This window comes from Ambystoma mexicanum, chromosome 9, assembly GCF_040938575.1.
Source record: "Ambystoma mexicanum isolate Mex_15411 chromosome 9, UKY_AmexF1_1, whole genome shotgun sequence".
Classification (NCBI taxonomy): domain Eukaryota; kingdom Metazoa; phylum Chordata; class Amphibia; order Caudata; family Ambystomatidae; genus Ambystoma; species Ambystoma mexicanum.
Genome location: NC_090931.1, coordinates 1,389,535,560 through 1,389,563,392, shown reverse-complemented (window position 1 = coordinate 1,389,563,392; position 27,833 = coordinate 1,389,535,560). Strand labels below are relative to the sequence as shown.

The 27,833-nt window shown below is 45.4% G+C and overlaps 1 protein-coding gene across 2 annotated transcripts in view; it reads left to right on the top strand.

Annotated features, from left to right (window-relative positions):
* The window catches only part of CYP27C1 (cytochrome P450 family 27 subfamily C member 1), a 111,523-nt gene that overhangs the window by 61,252 nt on the left and 22,438 nt on the right, over positions 1-27,833 (top strand). For both annotated transcript variants that reach the window (XM_069616792.1, XM_069616793.1), the window contains exons 5-6: positions 14,774-14,937; positions 20,309-20,475. In XM_069616792.1, the coding sequence (XP_069472893.1) occupies positions 14,774-14,937; positions 20,309-20,475 (331 nt within the window). The remainder of the gene's footprint in view (positions 1-14,773; positions 14,938-20,308; positions 20,476-27,833) is intronic.

The following is a 27,833-nucleotide window of genomic DNA, read 5'->3' as shown; positions in this document are numbered from 1 at the left end:
GCCTATTTAATAGTATTAACTAAATTGATCATTATCAATTATAATGATGAAAATATTCCCCTTCTATGTTCTCCAATCCCCAAAGACCCACACACCTCTCTCACCAACACACCTCTCACCAACTCTCCATCACAACTTACATTCCTTAACCTCTCACTCTGTCATACAAATACTCACGTGCTATGTCACACTGTCAAGTCACAATGTGCACTGCCCAGCCCCTGCCACACTCCAAATCATACTCCCAACTCACACCTTACACTCTACAATTCCTCCCTCAATATACAGTCCTTCATTCTTTTGTGCTGCTTCTGCATCTTGCATCTTTTCTCCCATTCTATCACATTCTTCCCTAATCTTTTTTCCCAATCTGCAGCTCACTGCCTCTTTCTGGCCAACCGCTTCCTCTCTGCTTTCTGGCTCACTGACCACACGCTCCCTCTACTTTCTGTACCTCTGCTCGCTCTCAGATTTCGGGCCCACTGCATCGCTGCTTCCTCTGCTCTCTTGTGCAGCACTTCCTCCTCTCACCCACTGCTCTCCCTCTGCTTTCTTGCCTATCATTTCACATCTCACCCATCACTCTCCCTCTCTCTCATAGTGTAACCATTTTTGAAAAAAAATGTAAATGTAGATTTTGACCCAGTTCCTCAAATAATGGGGCATTTAAAAAAAGAACAGAGGATATGCTATTTTTAGACAACCCATTTTTGGAAATGAGCAGGTCACCTTATTCTCAAAGGTGACCGGCGCATTTCCACAGGCTTGAGCTGTAGCGCAAATTGTGCGCTGGCCAGCTGCCTTGAATGGTGTTCTGGGTTGTTTGACCGAAGTGTAATTATTTGCGGCGGAATTGACCGTAGTCAATTTTGCTGCGAATTGATTTGCACTTCAGCCAAACAACCCAAAATGTATCTTTCACCACAACCCCACCCCCTCCCTTACTTAACTGCTTGGTCGCTGCCACTTCCCCTGCAACCCTGCGGTGCCAGATCCGTCCCTCTAACGCGGGTTGGATCCTACTCCGCAGGGTCCCTTCTTCGTTATTTTGTTTTTTTTCTGTCCCCGCCTCCAATTTTGAGGAAAAAGGGGAAAACACTTCTGCAACCACCCTAGACTAAAAATACTGAACATGGGGAGCGGGTGACACCCCCGCAACACATGTTAAGTATTTATAAAAATCGATCGAATAGTACTGGACGAAATTGGTCAAATTGTAACATTCGATAGATTTGTGTCATCAAAATGGGCAGTACTTTGATTAGAATCGCTCTCCCGGCAGTTTTCTGCAAGCTCCCAGCGCCTTTCACAGGGACAGGCACTCTAGGTGCCTGCCGCTGTAAAATGCGACCCAAATAATGTATTTTTATCCTGTTTGAGGAACAGAAATGCAAGCGACTCACCAGCGGTTTGTACCTTAAAAGAAATGCATGACAGGGTCAGGAAAGACCCTGTCATGCAGTGGCAGCCCCACATCCCGTGCGCGTAGGGTTGCCTACAATTTCTGCACATTTAAAAGTGCATCTTGCTTGGAAATGAGGGATGCGGTTTTAAATTGACATAAACGCCACTTTATTTAATCAAGGAGGTGAAAAAAAAAACATTAAAAAAAAAAGTTGAGAACCTGGCACCCTGAGGATTCTCTTTTTTATAACAGTAATTTTTCAGATTACTTAAAAAAAAAATGTAAAAAAAAAGATGCTGTTTTTGCACAAAACGGCCGTTTTTGCGGCATTTTGCGGGACCACAAAATTGCTATAAGCTGGAGGGTCTGCCAAGTGCTTTCTGCTCAAGGCAACTTACAAAGTTGGTGTTTACAAAGAATGTGTAGGACAGAGTGCTTGGAGCTCTCCTCAGGATGTTTAGTGGCACATGCTGCATTTTAATTAAGCCCACTTGGACAGTCAAATTGGCCAGGAGTTGAAGCGTTTAATGCATAAATTATACTTGAATTTTATGGCTCTCCCCTAAGGAAATTTCAGAAGAACACACCTTCGACTCCACCCTCTCCTTCTATCCTCACATCTCTGACGTCTCTTAGAAGTCAAACTATCAGCTGCACCTCCTTAGAGGTATTTTTCCATTTCTCACTTTACCCCAGAAGCTCGCTGTCTCCAGAGCTCTGGTCCTCTCTAAGCTGGACTATTGCGACAGCCTCTTTCTAAATATTCCTGCCTCTACTCTTCGACCCTTTACAACTTATCCAGAACAGGACTTCAAGACTTGTCCTTGGCCTCAAGCCCAGGGATTGTGTCTCTCCAGTTCTGGAATATCGTCAGCGGCTCCCTGTGGCTGCAAGGATCAAGTTCAAGACCCTTTGCATCGTTCACAAGGCTTTCTGGGGCCTGGGACCGCACTACCTCCAACTTTCTCTTCCCAAACATATTCCTTCTCAAGCTCTCCGCTCATCCACCTTCAACTCTCTGAGGGTCAGATGCTTCTCCAAGCAGAGATTTGGGGGCAGATCTATCTTCTCGGCTGGGGCATCCCTCTGGAACAGCCTCCCTGCCTCTCTCAAACTTGAGCAGAACCACCTCCGGTTCCGGAAGCAACTCAAGACCTTCCTTTTTGCTTCCGCTTCCTCTCTTCCTCTCCCCTGCTGATGCACCTGACTGCTCTGCGCACTGGTCACCCTCTGAACCTCGGCCCAGGCTCCTGCATGTCCAGTTGCCCTTGCACTGCCTCCCGGCTCCCCAGCACTTAAGGGTCTGTATCTGCTACCCTACAGTCCCTTCTCTGGGCACTTATGAGCCACCCCCTGCCTGCACTTTTGAGTTAACTGCACTTCCCCCTTTCCCTCCCACCTGGCACTTCTCCCCTTCCCTCTTCCCTGCACTTGCGCAATCTGAATGACACAAGGCCTAGTAAGATCGTTATTTTGTCCTCCCTTGTTTCCTCCTCCTTGTCTTATCGCGCCTGGAAACACTTGTATACAGGTGCATTATAAATGCCACATCATATCATATATATTGTGGCAAATGGTATATATATAAGAACACAAGACCAGTAACACTGGTCAAAAACTGATAGGATTTAAAGATTACTTCACTGGGTGATTTAGGAGTAATTCCTGTCTTTGCTCTCATCATCCTCCCCCTCAACCTCTCTCGGCCACCCTCTGGCCGCTTCTCCCTCTCCTCCTCCTTTCTCCTCGTTCTCTCTGATAACACCTGACGATGTTTCTAGACAAGTCCGATCTGTGAAAGTGTCATCCAAACAGATGCTCCTCTGCTCGTCCAGAACCCTTAAGGACCACATTGACACCATCGCTCTAGCCTTGGCCGATTTCTGCAATCACTCTTTCGCCACTGGATCCTTCCCCCTCCCTCCTCAAGCACTCCATTGTGCACCCCCTCCTTAAAAAGCCTTTTGCCAACCCTACCTGCACGGCAAACTATTGCCCGAACTCTATCAATCATTTCCTGGCCAAACCCCTGGAAAAGTTGCCCATCTCCCAGCTTACCCTCGACACTGAATCTGTTGGTTATCTCCATGACCATCAGTCTGACTTCAGAGCAGCCAGAGGCAAGGAAACTGCTCTCCTGATCATCCACAAAGATCTGCTCTCTAATCTTGATTCCAGCCTTCCTTCTGTCCTCTTCCTACTGGACCTTTCTTCTGCTTTTGATACGGTCAATCATGCCATCCTGATCAATGGACTCCACGAGAATCTGGGTATCACAGGTGAGGCCATGGAGCTGTTGACCTCCTTCTTCCTGGACCGACCATCCCAGGTCCAACTTGGGTCCTTTCTCTCCAACACCTCTCTCTCCGCATCTGGTGTTCCCCAGAGCTCTAACCTCTCCCCCTGGATCTTCAATGTCTACTTGTCCCCTCTGGCCCCCTGATCTATATCTTCCCCTCTAACTTTCAGTATTCTGTGGATGACACTCAGCTCTCTTTCAGGCTCCGCTCAGCCTACACTCCTGTGTTGCTCATTCCTGACAGTCCATCCGCTATTCATGATTGGAGATCCAACGATCTCTGCCTTAATGCTAGCAAGACGGAGATCCTTCTCATTGGGACCCCTACTCCCGCTTTCCCTCTCTCTCTGGCCGCCCTCCGTGGGCCCTCTTCCCTCACCTTCCTTTCTCTCCAACACCTCTCTCTCCGCATCTGGTGTTCCCCAGAGCTCTAACCTCTCCCCCTGGATCTTCAATGTCTACTTGTCCCCTCTGGCCCCCTGATCTATATCTTCCCCTCTAACTTTCAGTATTCTGTGGATGACACTCAGCTCTCTTTCAGGCTCCGCTCAGCCTACACTCCTGTGTTGCTCATTCCTGACAGTCTATCCGCTATTCATGATTGGAGATCCAACGATCTCTGCCTTAATGCTAGCAAGACGGAGATCCTTCTCATTGGGACCCCTACTCCCGCTTTCCCTCTCTCTCTGGCCGCCCTCCGTGGGCCCTCTTCCCTCACCTTCCTGTGAGGCAAAAAACCTTGGCGTCACCTTCGATTCAACTCTGCCCTTCTCTCTTCACATCACAGACCTTGCCAAGAAGGCCCACTACCAGCTGCACCCCCTCAGAGGAATTCTTCCTTTTCTTACTTCCCCCCAGAAAATCACTGTCTCCAGAGACCAGGTTCTCTCTAGGCTGGACTACTGCAACAGCCTCTTTCTCAATCTGCCTTCCTCTACTCTCTGACCTCTGCAACTGATCCAGAACAGGACTGCAAGACTTATCCTTGGCCTCAAGCCCAGGGACTGCATCTCTCCAGCCCTGAAATCTCTCCACTGGCTCCTGGTGGCTGCAAGGATCAAGGTCAAGACCCTCTGCGTCGTCCACAAGGCTTTCTGTGCACTACATTCAACACTCTCTTCCAAAATACCTTCCTTCTCAAGCCCTTCGCTCAGCTACCTCCAACTCCCTGATGGTCAGTCACTTCTCCAGGCAGAGAATGGGGGATATATATCCCTCTCCTCTGCAGGAGCCTCCCTCTGGAATGGCCTCCCTGCCCCTCTCAAACATGAGCCAGACCACCTGAAGTTCCGGAAGCTGTTCAAGACCTTCCTTTTCTCCTCTGTGTTCTCTCTCTCCCCTGCTGACCTACCTGTCTGCTGCACCGACTGGTTTCTTGGCTACCCCCTGAGGATCACTGGGTATCGCGCACTTAGGGGTTGTAACTGTAACCTCTACAGCCCCATGCCTCCTTGCACTTACAGAGAGCCGTGCTGCCCTGGATGGGTTTATGGTCTTTCCATCTAATTTTTTGCATCGAGGGACATTTACATCTAATTTTTTGCATCGAAAAAATGTGCATGAAATGCATTTTTTTTTCTTTTTTTGTGGGGGGGTTCCCCTCAACCACACGTTTTTAACCCTTTAAAACCCACCACAACAAAAATTAACCCTTTACCCCCCAAAAACATGCATTCGATGCATATTTTTTAGATGCAAATCCCTCGATGTGAATGTATTCGATGGAAAGGTATTAGATGCAAAGTCCAGATACCCCCTGGCTGCACTCACTCAGAGCAATGCTGCCCTGATTGCACTTCCCCTTTCCCTCTCCCTTGCACAACCCCCTCTCCCTTCCCCCTGCACCTTCATGCTGTCGCACGTGCACGATCTGAAAGACACAAGACCTAGGAAGATTGTTTGTCTTGTTTGTATTGTCCTTCCTCTGTCTCCCCACCTTGTCTTGTTGCGCCTAGAAACACTTGTGTACAGGCACATTATAAATGACATATAATATCATATAATTCCCCCTATGAATTACTGGGAAATGAGGGTCACGTATTGTTTTTAGTAAAGCACAGATGGCCTGTTACATTGGTCAAAGGAATAGAAGAAAATGTTACTGAAAGATTTGGGGGCTTTTCCTTTGAGCTATCGTGTGAGAAAATGCAGTGGAAAGTGATGCATTTTCAAGCACATTGGGCCAGTAACATTGGTCCCAACTTGGAACATTTTAAAACCACTTCACAGAGAGGGTTGGGCGTTTCACTTTGCTATTTGGCAGATCTTATTGTCCAATTAAATACAAATTCTTAACTTCGTTGAATTTCACTTGGACGTTATGCAAATGACTTTTTAATGGGCAACTTAGCATGGATTTGCCTTTTTTGCCCATTATCCACGTGCCACATGGCAAATGCTCAGAACATGACTATTTTTCTGCCAGGACACTATAATGATATGTAACATTTCTGACAATTGTCCATAAGTAACATGTTTGACAACTGTGCATGGTGACATTAAACATAATTTTCACAAGTTTAAAAATTGGCATATCCAAATTATTGAATAAAGAAACGTTGGGCCACTTATTTACCCATTTTGTACTTGCAAACTGTACAAAGCTACAGATGATGCCAATATCCAACATGGGCATGTGGTTCAATTAGTTTGCCCATTTCAACTGGGCAAATTAGCAGAAGATGGGAATGCATTCACAAGGACAATGCAATGAGTATGGAACATTTCTAACAAATATTTTGCACACTCATTTTGCATGTACAAAATAGTCAATTGGAACCTTTGAATCATGGACAGTTGGGCCTTTATGTTACTTTCCCATTATGTACTTGCTAAACCTGTAACTAGCCTCATTGCAACCTATTCAAATACAACATTGAAACGATTGGTTGCTGCACAGATTCTGTACCTGTTGCAGCCAGCAGCTCACCTCCTAGTATTAGCCAGCTTAGTGGCACAGTGGCTGTAGAGTGGATCTGGCCCAATAAGTGTGGGTTCATTGAGGGATATTTTGTAATGCTGATTAGAGCCACAGTTTCATGGTCTGTATTGGGATGGCCATGCCGGCCAATTTTTGAATCATTGCTTTGCTGTGTTTATTTCCACATCACCAAAGTAGTGTGAGGGCACAGACTGGTGTTACTTCTTCCTTCAACTGCACTAGTGTGGTCGTCATGGGGCACGTCTCATCGGAAGCCGCAAGAATCATCTCAGCAGCCTTCCTCATGCTACTTGTGCACTCCTCCAACCTTCTCCACCCCTTAGCCCACCCTGCTGATGCTTCGGCCACTAATGGCATGTCGGTCTGCCAGAGGAGGCTTTTTGGCCAGCTTTCCCGCACTGATCTGGGGCAAGCTACACTGCCAATGCTGTCTCATTCGTGCAGTACCTCCTTCTTGGCATCCGCACCATGGCCCAGTGCAATTGGCAAGCGAGAATATCTCATGCAATCACATTATGTAAGCCCTCTGTAACCAAATCGTCTTCCATGTAACCACATTATGTATCACAATATGCAATACCTCTGTAACTAAGCCGCGCTCCGTGTAACAGCGCCACGATGCCTCCGGGCTGTTTGTGCCCTTTATAAATGCAATAAATAAATAAATAGGTAGAGAGAATATGATTGTATACATTGGGGTGCGTTTGCAAAGGTGGGCAGTGGTTCAGATAGCATGCTGATCTAGAAAGAGGGAAAATGAGAAAACACGCAGTAACGAGCATTCAAACGCACACCTCAAGGAAAGAGCTACTGATCCCTTCGAACACACGATTCATAAGACATTCCAATTCTCGACCATGAACATCCTCTAGGCTCACTAAGAGCTACGACTTGCACCTGAAAGAATGAATACACGCATTTATTAAACTAGATCACATTTAAAATGTTGATAGCTTTTATTTTCTTCAGCTTTAAAAGGGTGAGAAAAGAGTACTGGGTTACCAGGTTTACCCTTTATATCGTATCTCATAATGCAATTTTAATTTGATATGTATTTCAGGCGTTGGATAGAGTGGGCATGACCTTGATCTTGCAGTTGCTGGCTAATTTTAGGGGATTAATGTGCAGACGGCGCTAATTAGAAATATAAGATGCAGGTAGTAAATGGGTCTTGGAGCCCCTTCTGCGTAGCTACTGGGTGGTCATGGCCATGGCTAGAATGAATAAAGGTACGGTATGGTGTAAACTATGGTGTGAAATACGAATCATTAAAGGGAAACTGTCATGAAATATTTTATTTAAAAACATCAACATTATTATCAGTGGCCTTGGAGAATACTAACAGACGTGTAAAATAAAAAGTAAAAACGAGCCCTCCAGTTATCGTACTGGGGCTGCCATCTTTCCTGCAGCCCCACGTGGAGCCATTGCTCCTGTTACAAAGTATCAATAAGGGACTGATCATCACAGGACACTTTCCACCTCAATGAGAGGCAATAGCTGCTGTAACAGTTACTTGACTATAGGAAACGTGTGTCTACTCTGAGGTGCAATGACACAAATCTGAAACTGACTAATTCAGAAGTAGCACATGCACATTTCCTTCTCTTTTCTTTTTCTATCTTTGAAATTATGTTTCCTTCTGATTTCGAATTTTCTTTCCACCTATCAATCTATTTCCTTTCTATATTTGTTCCCCATTTACTTCCTTCTTTTCTTCCCTGCTCTCGCTCTCCTCGTTCCTCCTGTCATTCCTTTCTTCCTTCCTTGTCTCTTCCCATCTCTTTTTCCATTTCTTTCCCTTTCAATGTCTCTATTTCTTTATTTCTCTCACTCTTTCTTCCCTTCATGCCCTCTGTTTGTTTCTTTCTGTCATTTCATTTTTTTCTCTTGTTCTTTCCTTCATTCCACCTTTCTATCTTTTCCCTTTTTACCAAAACACGGCGTGGTGTACGGTGCATTCTGGACCACCACAATGGTCATCCCCTCAATCCCGTGATGCTTGCATCCAACGAGAAATCCCCCCCCAAACTAATAGCGCCCTTGCATTGACTGGACTGCCAATGCCTGCCAAGCCCATTGGTGCATTCATCTTGACCTCATCGAATAAGGCCACACACCTTCCACCCGTGGTACTCCCTCCTCCTCCCCGCCTTGACACCTGCAGCCAGTCCAGAGTTAACCCACTAGGAGAATGCCTCCTTCACCTGGCAACTCGGTCTGTTACCCCCACTATTGATTGGTTTCCCCCAACAACAGAGTGGCGCAATGCCTATCTCCAATGCCATCTCAGCCCTTGGCAATCTCCTGCTTCATCTCCTTCCCACCTAGCGATACCCACCAACCCCTCCCAAGTCACAGAAGCTCAGCCTGCCCTCACATCTCCAGCCTCTCTGCTCCGATGTGCCCCACTCAACACCAGATCCCTAATTGCCCACGAACATGATATCCTTGACCTCACCATCCTTAAGAATCTCGATATCCTTGCCCTAACAGAAACATGGTTAACCCTGGCCGCCGGCCCTTCGTTATCCATTGCTGTCGCCACAGGATATGCCATTCTTTGCTGTGATAGGACACTGAGAAAAGCGGGCTGAGTTGCCATCATCTATAAGGAATCCCTCTCTTTGCATTCCATTAACTCCACCCACTCCCTAACTGTCAATCAATCCCAGCCAAACTAAACTGCTCACTTAATACAACTATTACCCTCCCCCTCCTCTATCATCCCCCAGGTCCCATCGCGACCTTCGAGGACGACCATGCCCAACTCATCACTACAAACCATAAGTCAATGACCTAACTTCTCATCATGACACAGAGGCCCCTGCCTTGTCCAACTCCACAGCAGCCTCAGGTTGTATTGAACGCATCATAGACCCTTTCCCTCCAAAGGCCGTAACTTAGACTAGCTCCTGGATCATGAAAGCAACATCACAGTCCTCTCTAACCTAGCTTGCCCTTGGTCAGACCACCATACCGTCATCTTCTCGATCCCTATCCCAAGCAAACACTGAACGTCCTGCGCAGTCAGGGTCCTTCCCACCCACCATTATTTCCTGCAGCACTCGCAACCTGACCAGTGCCCAGTTAATCCCCTTGCTCAGCCATCTCCTCCCTCTCCTCCAGCACGCTACCACCTTGGTGGCCCACTACAACACCTTGCTTAGTAAATCCATTGACCACTTGGCCCCCCTCAAAGTCTGGAATGCCAAAAACACGCTACACCTCAACTCCTGGTTCACTTTCCATCTCTAGGCCACCCGTGCTAGGAAAAGAGCAGCCGATGCCACATGAAACAAAGATTCGACGTCAGCAAACAGTCTACCTCTCCAAAATCTCCCTCCACTACAAACCATTGATTCATAATAATAATAATAATTTGCATTTATATAGTGATATGAACCCTTACGCATCTGAGTGCTGCTTATTATTACCTACGTTGTGTGGTGCTCATTTATCGACCTTGGAAGGGTGAAAGGCTGAGTTTGGCCCCACCGGGATACGAACCTCAGTCAGCAGGCTCTGCACGCATGTCAAAGTGAGCACTCTACTTGCTGTGCTATCTGACTGGTTCATGCCACCAAAGCTGCCACCTATAACGAAAGAATAATGCCTCCTCTAGCTTACAAGAACTATTTACCATCCTCCAAGAGCTTGAAACCCCCATCACTCCCCCTTCCACCATCCTGAAACACAACTCATGGTGCTGCAATGTCCAAGACACCTTCACGGGCATAATTGCACAACTGTAAGCCAAAATAAAAGCCAAACAATCTTGCATACCAGCCGCCTATCTGCACACTCCACAACACAGAGAACTAAGTGACATCCCTCTCTTCCAGTTTCAACACATCTGACCTTGCTACTATCATCAAAGGTCTTAAACCCTCATGTTGCAAAGGTGGCACTTGTACAGCCTCCATCGTAAAAGAATGCGCAGAACTCCTGCTCCCACTTATCTCTGCCATCATTAATTCCTCATTCGCCACTTACTTTGTCCCACCTAGCCTCAAAGAATCCTATATTGTCCCACTGTTCAAGAAACCTACCCTCGACCCGGCAATCCCAACTAACTACCGACCCATAACTACTGTCCCCTTCCTCTTGAAAATCATTGACAGATTGGCTTACCTCAAAATTCATAACTTCCTTGAACACAGGCTCAAAATGTTTATGTATTAGGGAAGAGAGAATGATGTTAAGCTTCCGTACCAGATGGGCAACTCACATACGTTTGGAGCTTCATGAGGCTGGTAAAATGCCCTTTCACCAGTGGGTTTGCAAGAGAGAAAACAGCGCCATCAGAATTTAAGTATGCTCTTTTATACTAGAAATGGGCATGTCAGAATTCCGTCTTCATGCCCGATGCCGCACGCCCTCCATAAAAGACAGGACCATATCCTAAGTAGTCACTAGCGGGTTGAGGCCTGTCTATAGTAATCAGTAACAACATATTGCCCACTTACTTATGTATTGTTGTCTAGTGGATTGCTCCTTGGCCGCCTCTAGGACCACACTCTTTTGTGAGGCCAATACTGCTGAACGTCCCCCTTTAGAGGCCAGGCTTCTAAGCAGGGCAATTGAAGGACAAAGATCTGAGCGAGAACTCCCCCTTCTGTCAGAAGGTCGTGAGACAGAGAGGCAAAGGAGGGTAGCTGAACAGCATTAGGAGGTCCACAAAACTCACCTTCTCTGCTCACTATAGTACTAGCAGGACAAGGTGACAGTGCTTGGTCCTCCTCAGTTTGTGAACCACTTTTGCAATATGAGGCATAGCAGGAAACACCTAAGGGAACTGTCTGCCTGTCCTATGGAAGAAGGAATGCGAGTAGATCCCTTAAACGCTCCATGACGCGACAAGGGGACACGTCTTGTTCTCCTTAGTTGCAAACATGTCCATCAGCCAATTATCAAGTAAGAGCTGATCCACCCGAGTCTGTGATATGGACCATTCCTGTAGAACTTAGTCCTGCTTGTTGAAGGAGTTTGTATGTAGGTGAACTGCAATTGGAAAAACAACATGGTGGATGCACAAACTCCATAGTTCTTGCACCAACCTGTAAATCGGAGGGGTTTTATGCTCTCCTGCCTGTTCAGTGGAAACGTAGCAGAGTTGTCGTCTGTGATGATGAGGACTCTGGCCAAAGATCGATCGCGGAAAGGACTTCAGTGCCGAACAGATCACTCTCAGTTCTAGTAAGTTTCTTTCCGACATCCGTTCTATCAGTAACAATAGATCATGCACTTCCAGACAGCCATTTTTGCTACATATGTGTAGAGGGAGCAGTCCTTCATGAGGAAAATCTGAGGATCAGGCTCATAAATAGCTACTCGATGTCCACCACTCAGACCCTGGGCACTGGAATGCAGGAAGACACTCTTAAGCCTCTTGATCCCAGTGATAAGCCAATTGTAACTGTGTGTCTCTCATATGATACATCGCAAGGGGAACCACCAGAGAATATGGGCCCTAACAGCCTTTGGAATAGAAGGGCCGGGACTCGATCAGACATCATCAACTGGGAAATTGTAGTCTGAATTGCCAGGATCCTTTCCTCGATTGAAAAGGCTGTGCCCATGGACATGTCACATATATAAATCCAGTGTAGTGTATCCTGTCTGCCAGCATCAGGGTGGTCTTATTATAGTTCACCTACAGGCTCAGGATGGACTTATTGTAGTTCACTGATGGGCTCAGGGAAAAAAACAATCCCATGGTTATCATGACTTCAATAGATGAGCCTGAGCTAGGATTCCACCTTTCTTGGGAGTGTGATTGAGCTCCTTGAAGCCTTGGTAGTTGCGCCACCCCTATGCTTCTGTTGCTGCTTCGTAATGGCCAACATCAGTTTCACTGTCAAAGTGTCTGTCTTTTCTTAGGTAAGGTCTTCATCACCGGTGGGGTGGAAGAGTTGGAGACCATTGAGTACTAGGCTACAAATCTTGTTAATGGATTCAATATTTATCTTGGTGCATTTCAGCCATGCCCCACCTCCTCACATCCAGTCCAAGACACATGCCTGTTGGCACGCTATCCACATGCCTAACGGCTGAGTTCTGCATTTCATAGGCCAGTTGCTTTATGTCCAGCATTCCCAGAGAATTTGCTCCTTCCCTTTTTGGGGGAGATCTTTGGCCATCTCTGTTGTGTCCTGGAAGTGGTGCATATTGCAGGCTGCCATAATGGTGCCATATGTTGGCATGTGTCACGTGGAGGGTGCTATTTTGGTATCTTTCTTTTCCTCAGTGGGCCAGCAACTTATCCTCTTTTCCCGGGAGTGCCAGTGAGGCTGAGTATGTGCTATCTGTGGCAGAATGCCCCCTCTTCTAAGCCAGAAGCAGAGAGACCGCTCCTCATTGTGACCATGGTTGAGAAGTGAGGCATCCTGAACTAGACGTCCAGCCATTTGTTCACTGGTGTTGTGGGAGGTTTCCTGCCTGTCCTGTCCAAAAGGACCTCCTCCAGTTTTCGAGATTCCACATATCAGGGCTCTGGAACAGCAAGTTCATGAATTCCATTATGGACAAAACTCATTTTTGGAATGCTCTTATTGAGTTCTGTACCTCTCGGCTACTTATGTTCCTAGTAGAAGTATATTTGATGGGTGGGTGTCCCCCTTAGAGGTCATATCCACCAGAGGTGGAGGTTGGAGCCCCTTATGTGGCAGTTCAGGCTTTTGGGGGGCACTGGAGCTGTGGGTTGAACGGCTGCAACGGTAGAGGTTGCTGCATTGTTGGATGCGTTGTCTGAGGCTGCAGCTCTGGTGGGTACTGTGGGGAGTCAGCTGTGTAGCCATCGGCATGACCTTCCAAATTATATACTTCACAAAAAACGTCATGACCTGAGAAATCATGAACTGTGTGTATTTTGAGAAGAGAGTATCCTCTTGTTCCTGGTCCAGTCTTGCATTGGACTTAGTGAGTGATCCCAAAGGAAGAACGTGGTCATGCTGGTCGCATGCTGATCGCAGTCTGGAAGGTGGTGCAGCATGGAGAAAGGTATAGAGGGGAATGGATCAAATGGCCTAGTGTGCCATTGTGTGGGTCCACGCTCCTGACCGCCACCTCCCTCTATAAACGTTCTCTAGGGTCCAGTGGCTAACGACTCCCCGGCCTCCTTAAAGCTCTCAATTGAGGGGATGACTGTTTGTGGGCTGCAGGTGCCAAGCACTTTGCTCTGTCACAACCTTTTTCCTGACCATCCCTCCAGCTATTTTCATTAACACGTGCATGTGCAGAACGTTTTGGGTTTGTGCCTGTGAACTGTAGATGGAGTTTTTATTGAACCACAACATGTTCCCACCAGGTGCTTTGAAGCAGCAACCCCAGTAGTATGCATCAACAGTACTGTAGTGTTTGCATCTATGGGCATCATTACACGCCCGGCGGTAGCCTTGCCGCTAAAATCGGCCTGGCTGCCACCGGACTCGTGCATTTTTCCGGCGTCTGGCTCCACGGAAACACTGGGGGATTATGACTCCGGTATCCCATAGAATGTGTCAATGAGAGTTAGTGCCTAACGCCAGCATTTAACAGATGAATGAGTGGCACACCTCAATCTGATGCTTTTCCAGTTGAAAAACAGGTGCCTTCTGGAATGATGTGATTATAAGACCTTAAGAGACTAATGCGAGTAAACATCATTGGATGGGGGTCTGCCTTATTATTGCATCATCAAAGACCAGAGAGCGAGAAATCTATCAGACACCCCAAGGAGATGCAAGACGCACATAAAAACACAAACCTGCAATGAATTCTTGATCTCCCGTGACATATCCTAAAATGCAAACTTTCCTCCATAACCCGACATCTCGTTCACTTGCAAACGAGATGAGACTTCTGCCCTGGTTCACTGGTCCCCTCTTGCCATCACTTGGAATTGCACAGCCTAGAGGTTCTACTCACCTCCCCCTTCATTTCCCCCTTGTTCTTTCCTATTTTTAACAAAGTTCCATTTTGCATTTTGTAACAATGTGATAAATGCTTGTGTTTTTTCTTTTTTAATAGTTTCTGTATTTTGTTTGCCTATTTCTGATGCACGACAGGACATGTAGCTAAAGGGTGTCAAATCAAATAATCTTGATGTTGGAATTGAAAGTTAAACTTCTTTCTTCTGTTCCAAAAGGTCAAATCCATGTGGACAACAAGCTACGGGAGATCGAGGAACGCGTGGAAAGAGGCGAGGAGGTTGAAAATGGGCTCCTCACGTGCCTCCTTATCAGTAAAGAACTTTCCCTAGAAGAGCTCTATGCCAACATGACAGAAATGCTCCTGGCTGGTGTTGACACGGTAAACCTTTCTTTAATTACTTTTTTACTTTTGGACCATTGAGATGAGACTTTTAGTGCATGCCAAAATGAATGCTGTAGATGTGTAGAGAGGTAATTTGGCATGTTGATAGCACATATCGATCCTGGGTGTAATTTGGCTGCACTGCTTGGGTCTCTCTTAGCAGCCCTTTTAGTGTCAGGCATTTGGTATTGCTGGTACTGGCAGAGGATTGTTAGGGTCAGGCAGTGGGCATGCATGCATGCTGGCTGGCTCTGTCCCCAACCAAGATCGGTCCATCGCCAACCAAAGTTGGCCATCTACAAACATTGGCAACCATAGTCTGCGTTCACCTAACATTTTGGCAACCATTGGCAAACATGTCCTAATTAACCTCCTAGCATCGATGCCCCATGGCCGCTTTGTGCGCTTTATAAATTCAAAAATAAAACCTTGGCTCATAGGTAGCAGTTCAGCACCATAATTAGGTTGATCTCGTAACGGCTCAGGACAAGGGTACATAGATTTGCTTATACATGTTGCTTTAGCAGCACAATACATTTTAGCGCATAGGTGTCCTTAGCTATAACTATTGGGACTAAATTGTTTTTGACCCAAAGAAGGGGCTTTTGCAACACCATGAGTTTTGTCTCGTGTATTGTCCCTTAGTTTATACAGCTGGCAGCAAACTTTGAATCACCAGTGATGTGGTTGCGACTAGGGAAGTGCAAGGATGCTACACTGCTCTCCTAGGCAATTGCTCCATTGGTCATTCCATCCACCTTCTTTATTCTCTTGGGTTCGGACAAGGTAGGCAGCGTGCGCAGTGAACGAGTTCCCTTTAACAAATCCCAAACTGTTCACTTTGCCAATGCTTTTTATGTTCATAGCCACTGTGACAAATCCATAGATGTCGTCACTTCTCCCCAAAGGGGAGCCCCTTCCCATGAGGCCAGGGAGGTGAGGCCGCTACCCGATCGTCCCCCTGGGGGTGGTACACAGAAGGAGGATCTCATGGGGACTCCCCTTCTGGGAGTAGGGACATACATCTAGGGAGAATGCAGTACGAATTACTCCTCTTCAACCTACCCCTGGGGGTACACCACAATACCAAGCACAACCACCCCATGTACTTGGGTAGGATCAGTGAAATAAGATTCACTGAGGCAGGGAAGAGTAAGGACTACCTAGGCATGACCCCCTTAACAACTACTGAGATGAAGAAGAGCAGAGACTACACCAGTAGGGCACCTATGACAAGTACTGAGAGGAGAAAGAGGTGCAGAACAATGAAGAGCCATGGTGAGAACTGAAATGGACATTTTAGTTGTTTCTGCCCACTCGTCATAATACAGGAAGAAGGACTGGCGAATGAGTTAAGCCCTCAAGCCCTCCCTCTAGGAGCATTGAGCAGGGAAGCTGTGCCATGTGACAAGGGGCTGTAGGCCGGTACCCTGGGACCCGCACCCAATAACGAATAGCCTTCTGGGTCATCTTCTTTGTGGCAATACCTGGCAGGGTAGTTAACCAGGTCTGCCAAAGAGAGGATAAGAGGAAAGATGGGTTTGGGATCCACACATAAGTACGAAGAAAGCTTTAAACCATCTTCTTCGTGGCAGTACCTGGCAGGGTAGGGAACCAGGTCTGCCAGAGCAGGAAAGAGAATAAATGTCGGGAGAAAGGAGACATTCCCCCTGATGTTGTGAACTGTGAATGTAAGCCAAGAGAGTGTGAGAACAACGCCAAGGAAGGCCAGGGAGTAATTCCCGAGGTATTATGAAATCGTGAAACCAAGTGAAAAGAGAGTTCAGGGGAAGGGAGTACTACCCTTTGGCTGTGTGTGGAGAACAGCACAGAGAGTCAGACATCAGGAGAAGGGAGTAATTCACCTTGTGATCGAGTTTACAAACAGAATCAATGCAATGATCCAGGGGAAGGGCGTCATTCTCCTTGGAGAGAAGAAATCCTTTATGTTAAAATATTGAAGTAAGGGGAAGGGAGTCATTGCCCACGGTGCTGGAAAACCAAGGAACAAGATACCTGGAGAAGGGAGCATTCTCCAGGAACCCAATGGTGAAGAGTCAACTATGGGCAGTAAGGAATGTTGATGTTTGAACTGGAACTTTACCTTTTGAGTTTAGTTGAGAACTTTTCTCAGTGCTGACATTACACCCTGGAACTCAGTTTTTTGTGCCTTGGAAAGGGATTGAGACTTGGGGAGGGGAGTCATTTCCTCAGGTAAAAATACCTCCTAACAACTGGAACTGTGATCCATTGTCCTGAAGAAGGGAACCATTCTTCTTGACCAAGAAGATCCACTACCTCTTTAGTTTAGTTATAAGTGTGAAGTACAGAAGTAGGATTCTTGACACAGGAAAATGGACTATTGATTTATATAGACATCATGTGACCCTCTAGTATTTTTGTTGTGGTAGGGAAACCCTCTTAGATATAGGCAAAGATAGGTTTTTACTTTATTTAGATCTTAAGTAAAAGTCTTAAGCAACCACTATGTAACCTGTGTGTTAGTCTCCCCCTTCTTCTGCACCCTTACACAACTCATCACCCTTCACCCCTTGCCTTTCTGAAATTGGAATTAACATGCACAGAGTGTAATTGTGATTAACATTCTGGTCCAAATCGCGGGTGCTTTAGGAGGCCATAGAACTGCAAATATCAGATGAAGTACAGCGTACAGTCTTATGTTCTGACCAAATATCTCATGTATATGTGAGATCCTTATTGTGGTGTTTGGTTGCCAGACATTTCGTAGAAAAAAATTCGTCGACAGGACATTTGGTCGAAACCATTTGGTCGAAAACCAAATGGTCGTATTTTTTATTTTCACTTTTCCCCCAAACCCCCTTTTTTTAAAAAAAAAAACCTTTTTTTCCCTAAACTACAACCTAAAAAATATATATATAAATAAAATAAAAAATTCGACCATTTGGTTTTCGACCAAATTACGTCGACGAAATGTCTTTTGACGAAATGCCTTTCGACCATATGTTCGGACAGTGTGGTGTTTTCTGTTACAGGAAAGCATTACAGGCATCCTAGTGAGTGGATATGACTGTCAGGGAACTAGTTGCCAGAAAGACATGCATTCAGTGATGATGAAAGAGTTCCATTGGCAGAGGTGGTCATGGTGCTGGTTAAGCTTCCTTTTGACACCCTCCATTCTCTTTCCTTAGCTTCCCAAGAGGCAGAGGTTTAGGGTATCCAGAATCTCTCTTTTTTTTAAATCAGGTTCCTGGCATAGACCCTCAAAATCCAGCCATAAGTGTGCTCAGGGGTATATATTAGCAAAGGACATGGGCCCACTGCTTAAGGATGCATATGTTGTATTGCTTAATCAAATTCAAAAATTAAATGTAAATAATCCAATGCGTACTCTGGACATGTGTCCTATAAATACCACAGCTCAAACATAGGTATTGATGCAAATGTACACAATAAAGTTTGTTTCATGTACTTTAAACAGTAACTTAAAAGGTAATAATCAAACATACAGATGAGTTCTTCATGCAGATTGTTCTTTACTTCGAGCAAATATATTTAAGGAGAACAACACAGAAAAATGTGCAATCAAAACAAATATCATCAAACAAATGTATACCTATACCGTAGCTGCCTTATTGTGAATAAAGCACAGAAAACAAGAGCAAAAGTGGTGAACAGTTGGAACACAAATACACACGACACCTATTGCATACTAATAAAAACAAAGAGACACGGAAGTTCAAAACATTACTGAAAATGGTACAAAGTATACCCATAAAGCCTGGAAATATTGAAGAAATATACCAGATATACACCAAAAAAGTGTTTTATCATGTGAAACTTAGTCAACAAGGAATCTATCAAATACATTTGAAAAACAGTCAATTTAATAAAGGTCCAATGTGCCGTCAGAGAAAAAAAGAACAACCCCCAAGGTTGTCTATCGTCGTCGACTCAAGAGTTTCAGGCCGCTAGAAGGGTCCACATTCTGGTACAAACAGAAATAATGTGGAAATGCCAGCACTGCCTGCGGGGATTAGTCAGATAAAGCTCCTGCAGGGTAATAGAAAGTAACACTGTGTAAGTGCTAACTATGGAACCCCTAAGGAGTAAATCTTATGCCTGTGTTCAAACCCGAAAAGTGTGCAACAAAGGGGGTAGTGCAACTCCTCGTGACATGTGACATATTCAATTGTAAAAGAAGGGATATAGTGCAGAATATAGCTGAAAAGAGGCACACCACCAGAGCATCACACCAAGTTCCATCAGGACTTCCCATCTCCTTCACTGTAAAGACTGAAAACGCCCTGTGTCTGTAACTAGAAAGCGTCCAGCAGTGCATCTAATCCAACTAGCTGTGACACCTATGTGCAGTGCCTCTGTAGGACCTGGGGCCGTGTGTGGCAGAATACATGTGTATTAAAATGTTTCAAAACCAGGTTCGGCTCAACCATAGTAATAACAACGTGGCACTTACCTAGCATTGCGTAGACAGGACTATTGACACAGTGTGGTTCGCGCTGTGACAAAATGTCTGAATGAAGACGGAAAAGCTGTTCAATCTCCTGTGTCAGAAGGAATCAGATACAAATAAATAGCCATGAACATGAATGAAGGACAATATGTGCATGGACCGGTCCCTCTTTCATGATGAAGTGTGGGCGGCAAAAAATTTGGCGGCCATCTTATAACAGTGCTTGATGAAAAACATCTGTTGACTGGATAGTGCCACACACAGAGCAGGAGATGTGTGTTGAACGCAGCGCACATGCAAATGTGTACAAATAGTAGGGGCTGAAGGTACTAAGTGGGATGCCAAGTAGCTGGGGTCACAAGTGTGAATGCAGAGGGTGACCAGTGAAACAACTGAATCTCTGGATGGAAAACAAGGGAAGATATCATGATACAGATAACAGTGGTTGGTTGCCAGACTAGAGGTCACTCTCACATAAGAATGGACCAATTGATGGCCTCGTTAAGGCCAGAATTGAGAGTATCTAGTCTATAAATCCAATGTTGTTCTAACTTGTGTAACCTTTGCAGAGTGGAAAAGTTCTTATTGGGGTGAATAGCTTCCAATATGAACAACTGCAGGCCTTGACCGTGTGTCCCTTATCCTGAAAATGTTTGACCAAAGGTGCTTGAGTCTGGCCGGTCCTAATATTGGATCAACATTCATTCATGGGAGTTCATGCCTATGTACCGCAAATTACAGGGACAAGTGATAACATAGATAGAACCAGATTGAGGTGTTTGTGGAGTTTTGGGTTGTCACTTGCAATCAAGTAAAGTATCATTTAACATATTAAATATTTTGACTTCATTCATGCTTGGAGCATCTGTCTGTGAGTCTGACCTCAAAAATGGCATTTGATTTTGTTTTCTTCAGACTTCGTTCACTTTGTCCTGGGCGTCGTTTCTTTTGGCGAAGAACCCTGACATTCAGCAAGAGGTGTATGAGGAAATTGTTAGGAACCTGGGAAAGAGTCAAGTGCCCATCGCAGAAGATGTCCCAAAAATGCCCCTCATCAGAGCTGTTCTCAAGGAAACCCTTCGGTGAGTTATGCATTAAGTCACACCTTAAAATAGGTATTTGTTTTTATATTTAATTACAGTTCTCTAGCTTTATACTTCAGTTGAACTACCCAGGACTATAGAGATGATTTTTCATTGGGATAAATGATTTTATAAGGTATAAAAAAACTTGTTTAATTCCTAAAACATCTATATATTTTTGTAATTCTTTGTACCTAAAATGTCCTTTTTAGATGAGGTAGTAATAATGTCAGAATAAACAAAAAACTACGAAGAAGGGAAACCCAAAATTTCACTAAAAAGGATAGTGAATACTCTACCTCTTTTTTGGGAGGTTAACGAGAATATATATATATGAGAGGTAGGTGTGAACACCACAGCACATCCATATGCCAAGTTTACAATTCAAAGCATGTTCAATTTATTAATAGTCATTAAAACACAATTCACAATTCAACCTGACTGACTTCAGATAGAGTTGTCTTAGTTCCTAGACAGAAGGTATATTTAAAAAAGAAAAATGCCAGTGCTATCTGATGCATGTTGTCACATTTCAACAAAAAAAGTATAATGGGTGGAAGGTTTTGAATTAATCTTAACCACTGGCATTGCTCTATGCGACCTTTCACACCTGTGTCTTTTAGCCCGTCGGCACCATTCCAAAATTGGAACATTTGTATACAAATCAGTATTGGTACTGCCACCAATGGGAGCAGACCAGCCTTATTGTTAAAGGCAGGATGTTAGGGAGTTTTACAAAAGTCTTATCTGTGAGAGGACTTCAGAAGACTCACTCTTGGGTGTACAGGGTTACAACTCTTAGCTTAGGCCTGAACTACCCAATGGTTTGATAGCAATGGCTGAGCAGCTAGGCTTAATTTAGGGGGGAGGAGGGCTGTAGTGAGGTACACAGAACTCTGAGCATTTAGTTCAAGGAAAATCTTACACACTAGAAGTTATATGAAAATAGGTATTTATGTTATAGGCACTTAGGTTTATAACATTTAAGTAAGGTAAGTACAATCACACAGTAGTATAAACACAGAATACTTGCAATATCCAAACAATCAAAAATACTTTAGAACATTTGTAAGGTAACACCAAAGTGGTACAAACATCTGACACAAGATGCAAACTTTAAGCCAACTTGTATAACTTAGTTAACTCCTGCTTAACCAATCTTACGAAGTCCAACCCTATGCTAGGTGAGTCTCACAAAGTCAAGGGGGGGCCTGGGGCCCAGTGACCAAGGGCTGGGGAAGAAAAGACAAGTAAGCAGTGGATTAGGCAGAGTCTCTGAAGAGTTCTTTAAGTTTACAGGTGAGTATTAGGTTTCTTTGGTTAAGGAGCACAAAAGGTTGTCCACCACAATGTAGCTCAATGCTGGCTTTGGTGGGGATGCAAGCAACAGCTTAACTGCAACCCACCGGAGCACAGGAGCAACAAATCAGGCCGGAAGTAAGCATTAGGGGCCGTACAGCACCTTATAAGCAAATAAACTGGTGCAGCAGGACGGTCCACAAGGAGAGGTGACGGCAGATCCTTGTTCAGAAATCTTGGTCTTGGCGACTATAGAAAAAAACATGCAATGGGTCTGATGGTTACCCTCGAGTAGTTGAGTGCTCAACAGAAGTTCCTTGCAGCACTGGCTCACTGGTGCCTTTTTCAAAGCTTGTTACAAGGACGGTTGTGTGGTGGAGTTTGCACCCTTTCTCAGTCCTCGTCTCGGCTGAGGGGACTTTCAGGAGCAGGATCCAGTCACTGTAGGTCCAGAAGGATGCCTACCAAGCTTCAGACAAAACCGTTCCTCAGAAGATGCTCCGCCGCAAAATAGCACAGGACCCCGGGCATTGAGGAATTGCAGGCTGTGGAGGTGGCAGCTTGTCCAGGGATGCCTGAAGATGCAGTTCATCTTAGGACTGGTTAGGCCCACCAGTCCAAGGGAGCAAGTTGCCCGCTTTAGGACTTCCCTGTTGCACAGAGGTTGAGGTCGGTACAGCAGCAGTTACTCATCAGACAGCTCTGATGGTCGCAGGAAGTGGCTACGAATGTCCTTCTTCTTTGAATCTTCAGTTTCAGTAGTCGACTTCGAGTTTCTGCTCCAGGTTCCTCGTCTTTTATGTAGGAAAACTGTCTGAGCCCACCAATCGCCATATATGCGTTTACTCAAACTTGGGAGGTGGATGTCCAATGGGGACATCCAGCCTCCCAGCACAAAATGGTTGGAGGCACACTGTAGGACAAAGACCAGGGGAGTTTCAATCCACCCCAGCCCCCCCCCAAAACTTCCTGTCCTTTCAGGCATTCAGAGAGCAATGGTGGGCTTCCAAGGGAGGCCCTCCAAAGACAAAAGACCCATCAAGACCTCCCCCACCCAGGCAGGTAGAAGAAGGCTCAAGTAAGAGCAAGTAATCAAGAATGGGGTTTAAAAAGGTACGGGCCACCATTGGAGGTCAATGGTGAACCTTGTGTCCCATACTGCAGCTGTGAAGACAGCCTAAATTGAGAGTCCACAAAAAGTCATGCAAGAACGTACACTGCCACCCGCCTGTCAGATGAACTTGCAACAGTAACTAAAAGTTACTGGAAAAGCGAGAAAAGGGAGACAATGGGCCTCATTACACGGAAGGCGGTAATGGTTAACGGCCACCGTTAATGGTAACGGTGGCCGTTAACCATTACCGCCTTACTACGAGGTCCCTTAGCGGGTTGGTGCTTTAACGCCTGCTTTTTGCAGGTGTTAAAAACCAACCCGCTAAGGGACCTCGGAGCTAATTACGGCACCGCAAAATTGCGGTGCCGTAATTAGCGCCTTCCCCATTCCCATAGAGCCCTATGGGGCAGAAATGGGAATGGGGAAGGGCAATGGCGGAAGGGGGATTTACCGCCCCACCAACCTTGGAATGGGGCGATAAATCCCCTTTCCGCCAAGGCGGTGCCGGTAATTTACCGGCATGGTCCTAATAGCACCCTGGACCCACCGCCTTCCGTGTAATGAGGCCCAATGTTTTCCCTCACACTCCCCTTAAGGGTGGGTGTGCTGATCTCGCAAAATAAAAGGGGGAAAAAGGGTGTCCCTGCCCTGGTAACATGTGTTAACACAGGTAAAATAAAAAGGAAAGCTCAGGGGGCTCCCAGCAACACTGAACAGAAAGTGCTGATGCTGCAATAATAAAATGTAGATGCCAGAAAAGTTGGAGGAAAGCATAACTCCAAAGAGAAATACAAAAAAATTGCAAAAAAGGGTTCTCATGGTCAGAGTAAAAGAAAAAGGTTCCCACTCAGGAGAACTGGTCAAAAATCCAGGAGTCCAGCAAAATGTGCTGGGGGACTCACAGGCAGAGCGAATTTGACTCAAAAAGGAAAATCTACTCTAACACAGGACTTCCTGTATGTCGTATGTGGTATACCGGGAGGACAGCTCAGGGACAACAGGCTCTTGGAAGCAAGACGAGGCGGAGCAACACAGGTTTGATCCCCGGGTCCGTGCTTAGAAACCTCTGGGTATTAAGCCTGCTATAAATGACCCAATACAATTATCCTGCTTTGTAAGTGTAGTTATCTACCCAGCCCCTCATAGTAGTCCCTTTGAGGTTGTTTCCATTTAATAAATGTTCCCCTTTCTTTGCTTATAGTCCATTTCCCTTAGCAATGTTTCGCTCCATTTACCGCTTCTGAGTGTAAATGACGATCCCTTTTCATTCTACGTCCAGTCGCCTTACTCTTGAGGCTGCCTAGGATTTTGATCTCACAACCAACCGTGCCGGCAATGGCTGCACAGACCTTTCCATCCAAGAGGATCAACCGTGATGCCCTCTTCCAAAGGTTTTCTGCAAAACCTTATGACTGCCCTGCCCTGCCTTCAGCAAAGCCCTGCAAGCTTGCCTATTTCTGTAACTACACAGCCCATGTGGCGTGCTTTCGCCACTTTGAAACTACACGTTTACATTTTAAACATGCAGTTTTCACTGCAGTAGTTTTTTTCCAATTTTTTTGTTAAACATATGTGTTGGGTGTTTGTAGAGAGTTGGGGGTGGTGGGTGGCAGGGGGAGGTAGTGGGAGAGGGTTAGGTGGGGGTTTGGAGGGGAACCCCCCATTAAAAAAAACGAAAATGACTGGTGAAAACTGCACGTTTCAAATGTAAATGTGCAGTTGCACAGCAACGAAAACACGTGGAACCCTCCAGCTCTCTGAACTTCAAATAACCAAGTACTTACATCTATCTTCTATATATTTAAAAGTCGAAAAGTGTCGGTGGGTTTGTGGCTTTGGCGAAGCGTTGTTCCTTATACAATTCCTCACTGTTTCACCAATCTGCACCAAAGATTGCATAGTTACCTGTTAGGACCCTTCCGACATTACTAGCTACATGACATTTGGACACCCTACCCTTTTCCCCTGATTTCAGCAAAAGTAAAAATATGTTTGACCTGCCGACAAAGCTGTAAACCATGTTCACCGGCAAGGGAAACAAAAAACGTATGCGGGGTGAATAGACCTGAAAGGTGAAGGAATGCAGTTAGGTTTTTGCTGCGTCAGGTGAAATGACATTTCCAGAGGATTGTTGCGAGATGGTGCCTGCCGACGAAACCGTAAACCATGTTCACCATTGTTTCTCAAATGGTCCCGACACGAGGAACAAAACTCGAGGTCCCTATGGAACCTCCGAAACCAAGTTTCAAGGCCCTAGGATGCATGGTTTCTGAGATATTTGCATAGCAATGCACCGCAATGAACTGCACCAAGCCAGGGTGAGACGGAACAGCGACCTACAGGATCATTCATTTCCAACAATTGATGAGAGCGTTATCATGTCTGTCTACAGAACCCATTCGGAGAACAAAAAGGTTGTGACATCTATTTATTTTATTTTACTGTGTCATTAGCAGTTGCAGGAAAACATCCTTTATATTTGGGGACTGTTTTTGATGACAGTGGGCCTCATTGTGAATTTGGTTGAATTTCCTCTGTAATTCCTCTGGTGGCAATTCTACAAATGTTGCCGATTTTTGGCAGTACAGTGGAGGATTATGCTGTAGTTTTATTGTCCAACTTACAACCAAACTCATAATACGGAAGTACGGGAGAGCAGTAATCCGGTGATAACTGAATTATTGCTGCATTACCCCAATTTCTACCGCACTGTACTCATGATGAGGCCCAATATTGTTTAATATTGGGTCTGTCACATTTTTTCAGCGTTCCCTTTTTGGACGGAGCAAATAAGAATGTTTAATTTTTCAGGATGAAAATAATTATTTACTACAAGTTCCAAGACACAATGCCACATGTTTTGGGATTTGTCGTTCACCTTACCCCCAAACCCATAGTACGGAGAAGCAGTAATATGGTGGTAACTGAATTATCGCAGCATTACCACCGTTTTTACTGCACTGTACTCCTAATGAGGCCCAATATTTTTTACTCTTTGCATACAATGAAGCAATATCAGATCTGTCCTATTTTTTTCAGCTTTCACTTTTTTGGATGGAGGGAATAAGAATAAGTGCCATTTTCAGGATGGAAATAATTTTTTACTACCGGTTTCAAGACACAATGCTTCATGTTTTTGGATTCAAAGATATATTCACAAATAAATGTTTTCATAGCTAAAGGAAATTTGTTTTTAAAATGTTTGCGTTTTAAAAGTATATTGGCTACTGTTCTGGGACCAAATATTTGATTGGGAAAGTGATTCATTGCGTGTCCCCTTTTACAGAGATCTCCCTGCTGTATTCAGACATGCCATTGTGACAAGATTTGCTTCCAGGTAAACAATGAGGCGATATGCCCTGAGGTGGCAGGTCCTTTAACGAGGTTAGCAGGCCGTTAACCATAGGGTGGGCCGAGCCACCGAGGGGCGTATCGCCATTAGCACCAGTTCAGCATGCTACACGGGTGGTAATGTTTTATTTTTTATTGGAACGTATTTTCTTTCCGTGCACGGGATGCCTCGCGGCGTCCGGTACACGGAGAAAAAATACTCTACCAACATGGCCTCCATGGATTAGGAACTCGGGGCTCCGAATGGAGCCCCTCGTCCATTTCCATGGTGGCCAGAGTGGGGACGGGAGCAGCTTCGGCAGTGGGAATCCAAAGCTGCAGCGAACAGGTAAGTGGGATTGGGGGACAATTTTATTTTCTTAAAGCAGAGTAGAACACGGGCTTTCACTAGTAGTGCTAGCCTGCGTTCCTAGTCACCCGATTGGCTGGCTCCCCCGCCCATGGTGCTAATGACAATTCATGCCCTTAAACAGATTATCTGCACAGTCCGTTCAGCAGGAGCTTATTGTAACACAGTCGTTTTCTCAACAAAGGACTGAGTTACAATTTCACTAGTTTCAAGTGTGAAACTGGAATTGAAGGAGTTGGACGTAGGCAAAGCACATGTAAATCACATACATTATGCCAAATGTTGAAAAGGCCAAGAAAGGAATCTGGTGTGCAATGCACATGCTAAAATATTTCCAATTCTGCATTGCTCTTAATATTTTGTTTGAAGTCCTTCAATTGCAGAGTTACCCTTTTACCCACACTTTCAGCCTCATTACGAGTTGGGTGTTACGGGTAAAATGCAGCGCTAATACCGTTAACGCTGCATTACTGCACCACCCAACTACGAGTTTGGCGGAAAGTTTGAGCATTCACCTCCAGCGATTAGCTGGAGGTAAATCTGACACCTTTCTGCCAAAGTTTTGCAGAATGACCACTGCCGAAATCTCCCATGGAGTCCCACGGACTCCAATTAAATGGGGACTAACACCGCCACTACCACTTGTAATCCAGTGCTAACAGCGCCAGACCAAGTGCCGGTAACGGTAATGCAGTTTGGTGGTATCTCAGCGGAGTTACCGCCGAGATGCCACCAAACTCGCAATGAAGCCCACATTGCTTCCAATTTCACTAAAAGTTGTTAGAGTAACATTAGTTCTAAGGCCCGGTCAGCGCATAGCCTGGTATTCATTTCCTTCTGAAGAGAGAAAGGTCAGGAGGTCAGTTAAGATGATCATAATCTTTAGGTCGGCTGGTGCCACTGTGGACACCACTGACACCTTGTTCAGCCTGTTAATCCTGCAAAGACTACTTGAGAAATGTCCCACTTTGGGTTCAAAACAGGGGGTCCTCCTCTCATGTGCTGCAGGTTGGAATGGCTGTTTCCAAAATTAGCAGTATTGGTTTATGCAAGCTCTGCTGACCTCTTCATGGAGTAGCTTATGTCTCTAAGGTGGAGGAAGTGGCCACCTCAGAAGGGCGAGAGCAACTGAAGCAGTGCCATCCAGTCACTTATAGCAAGAGGCAGAACGTTGCCTGTTGCATGACAGCACAGTGTCAGGAGAAGTCTAAAGACACGCCACACAGCCCATGATGGAGCACATCC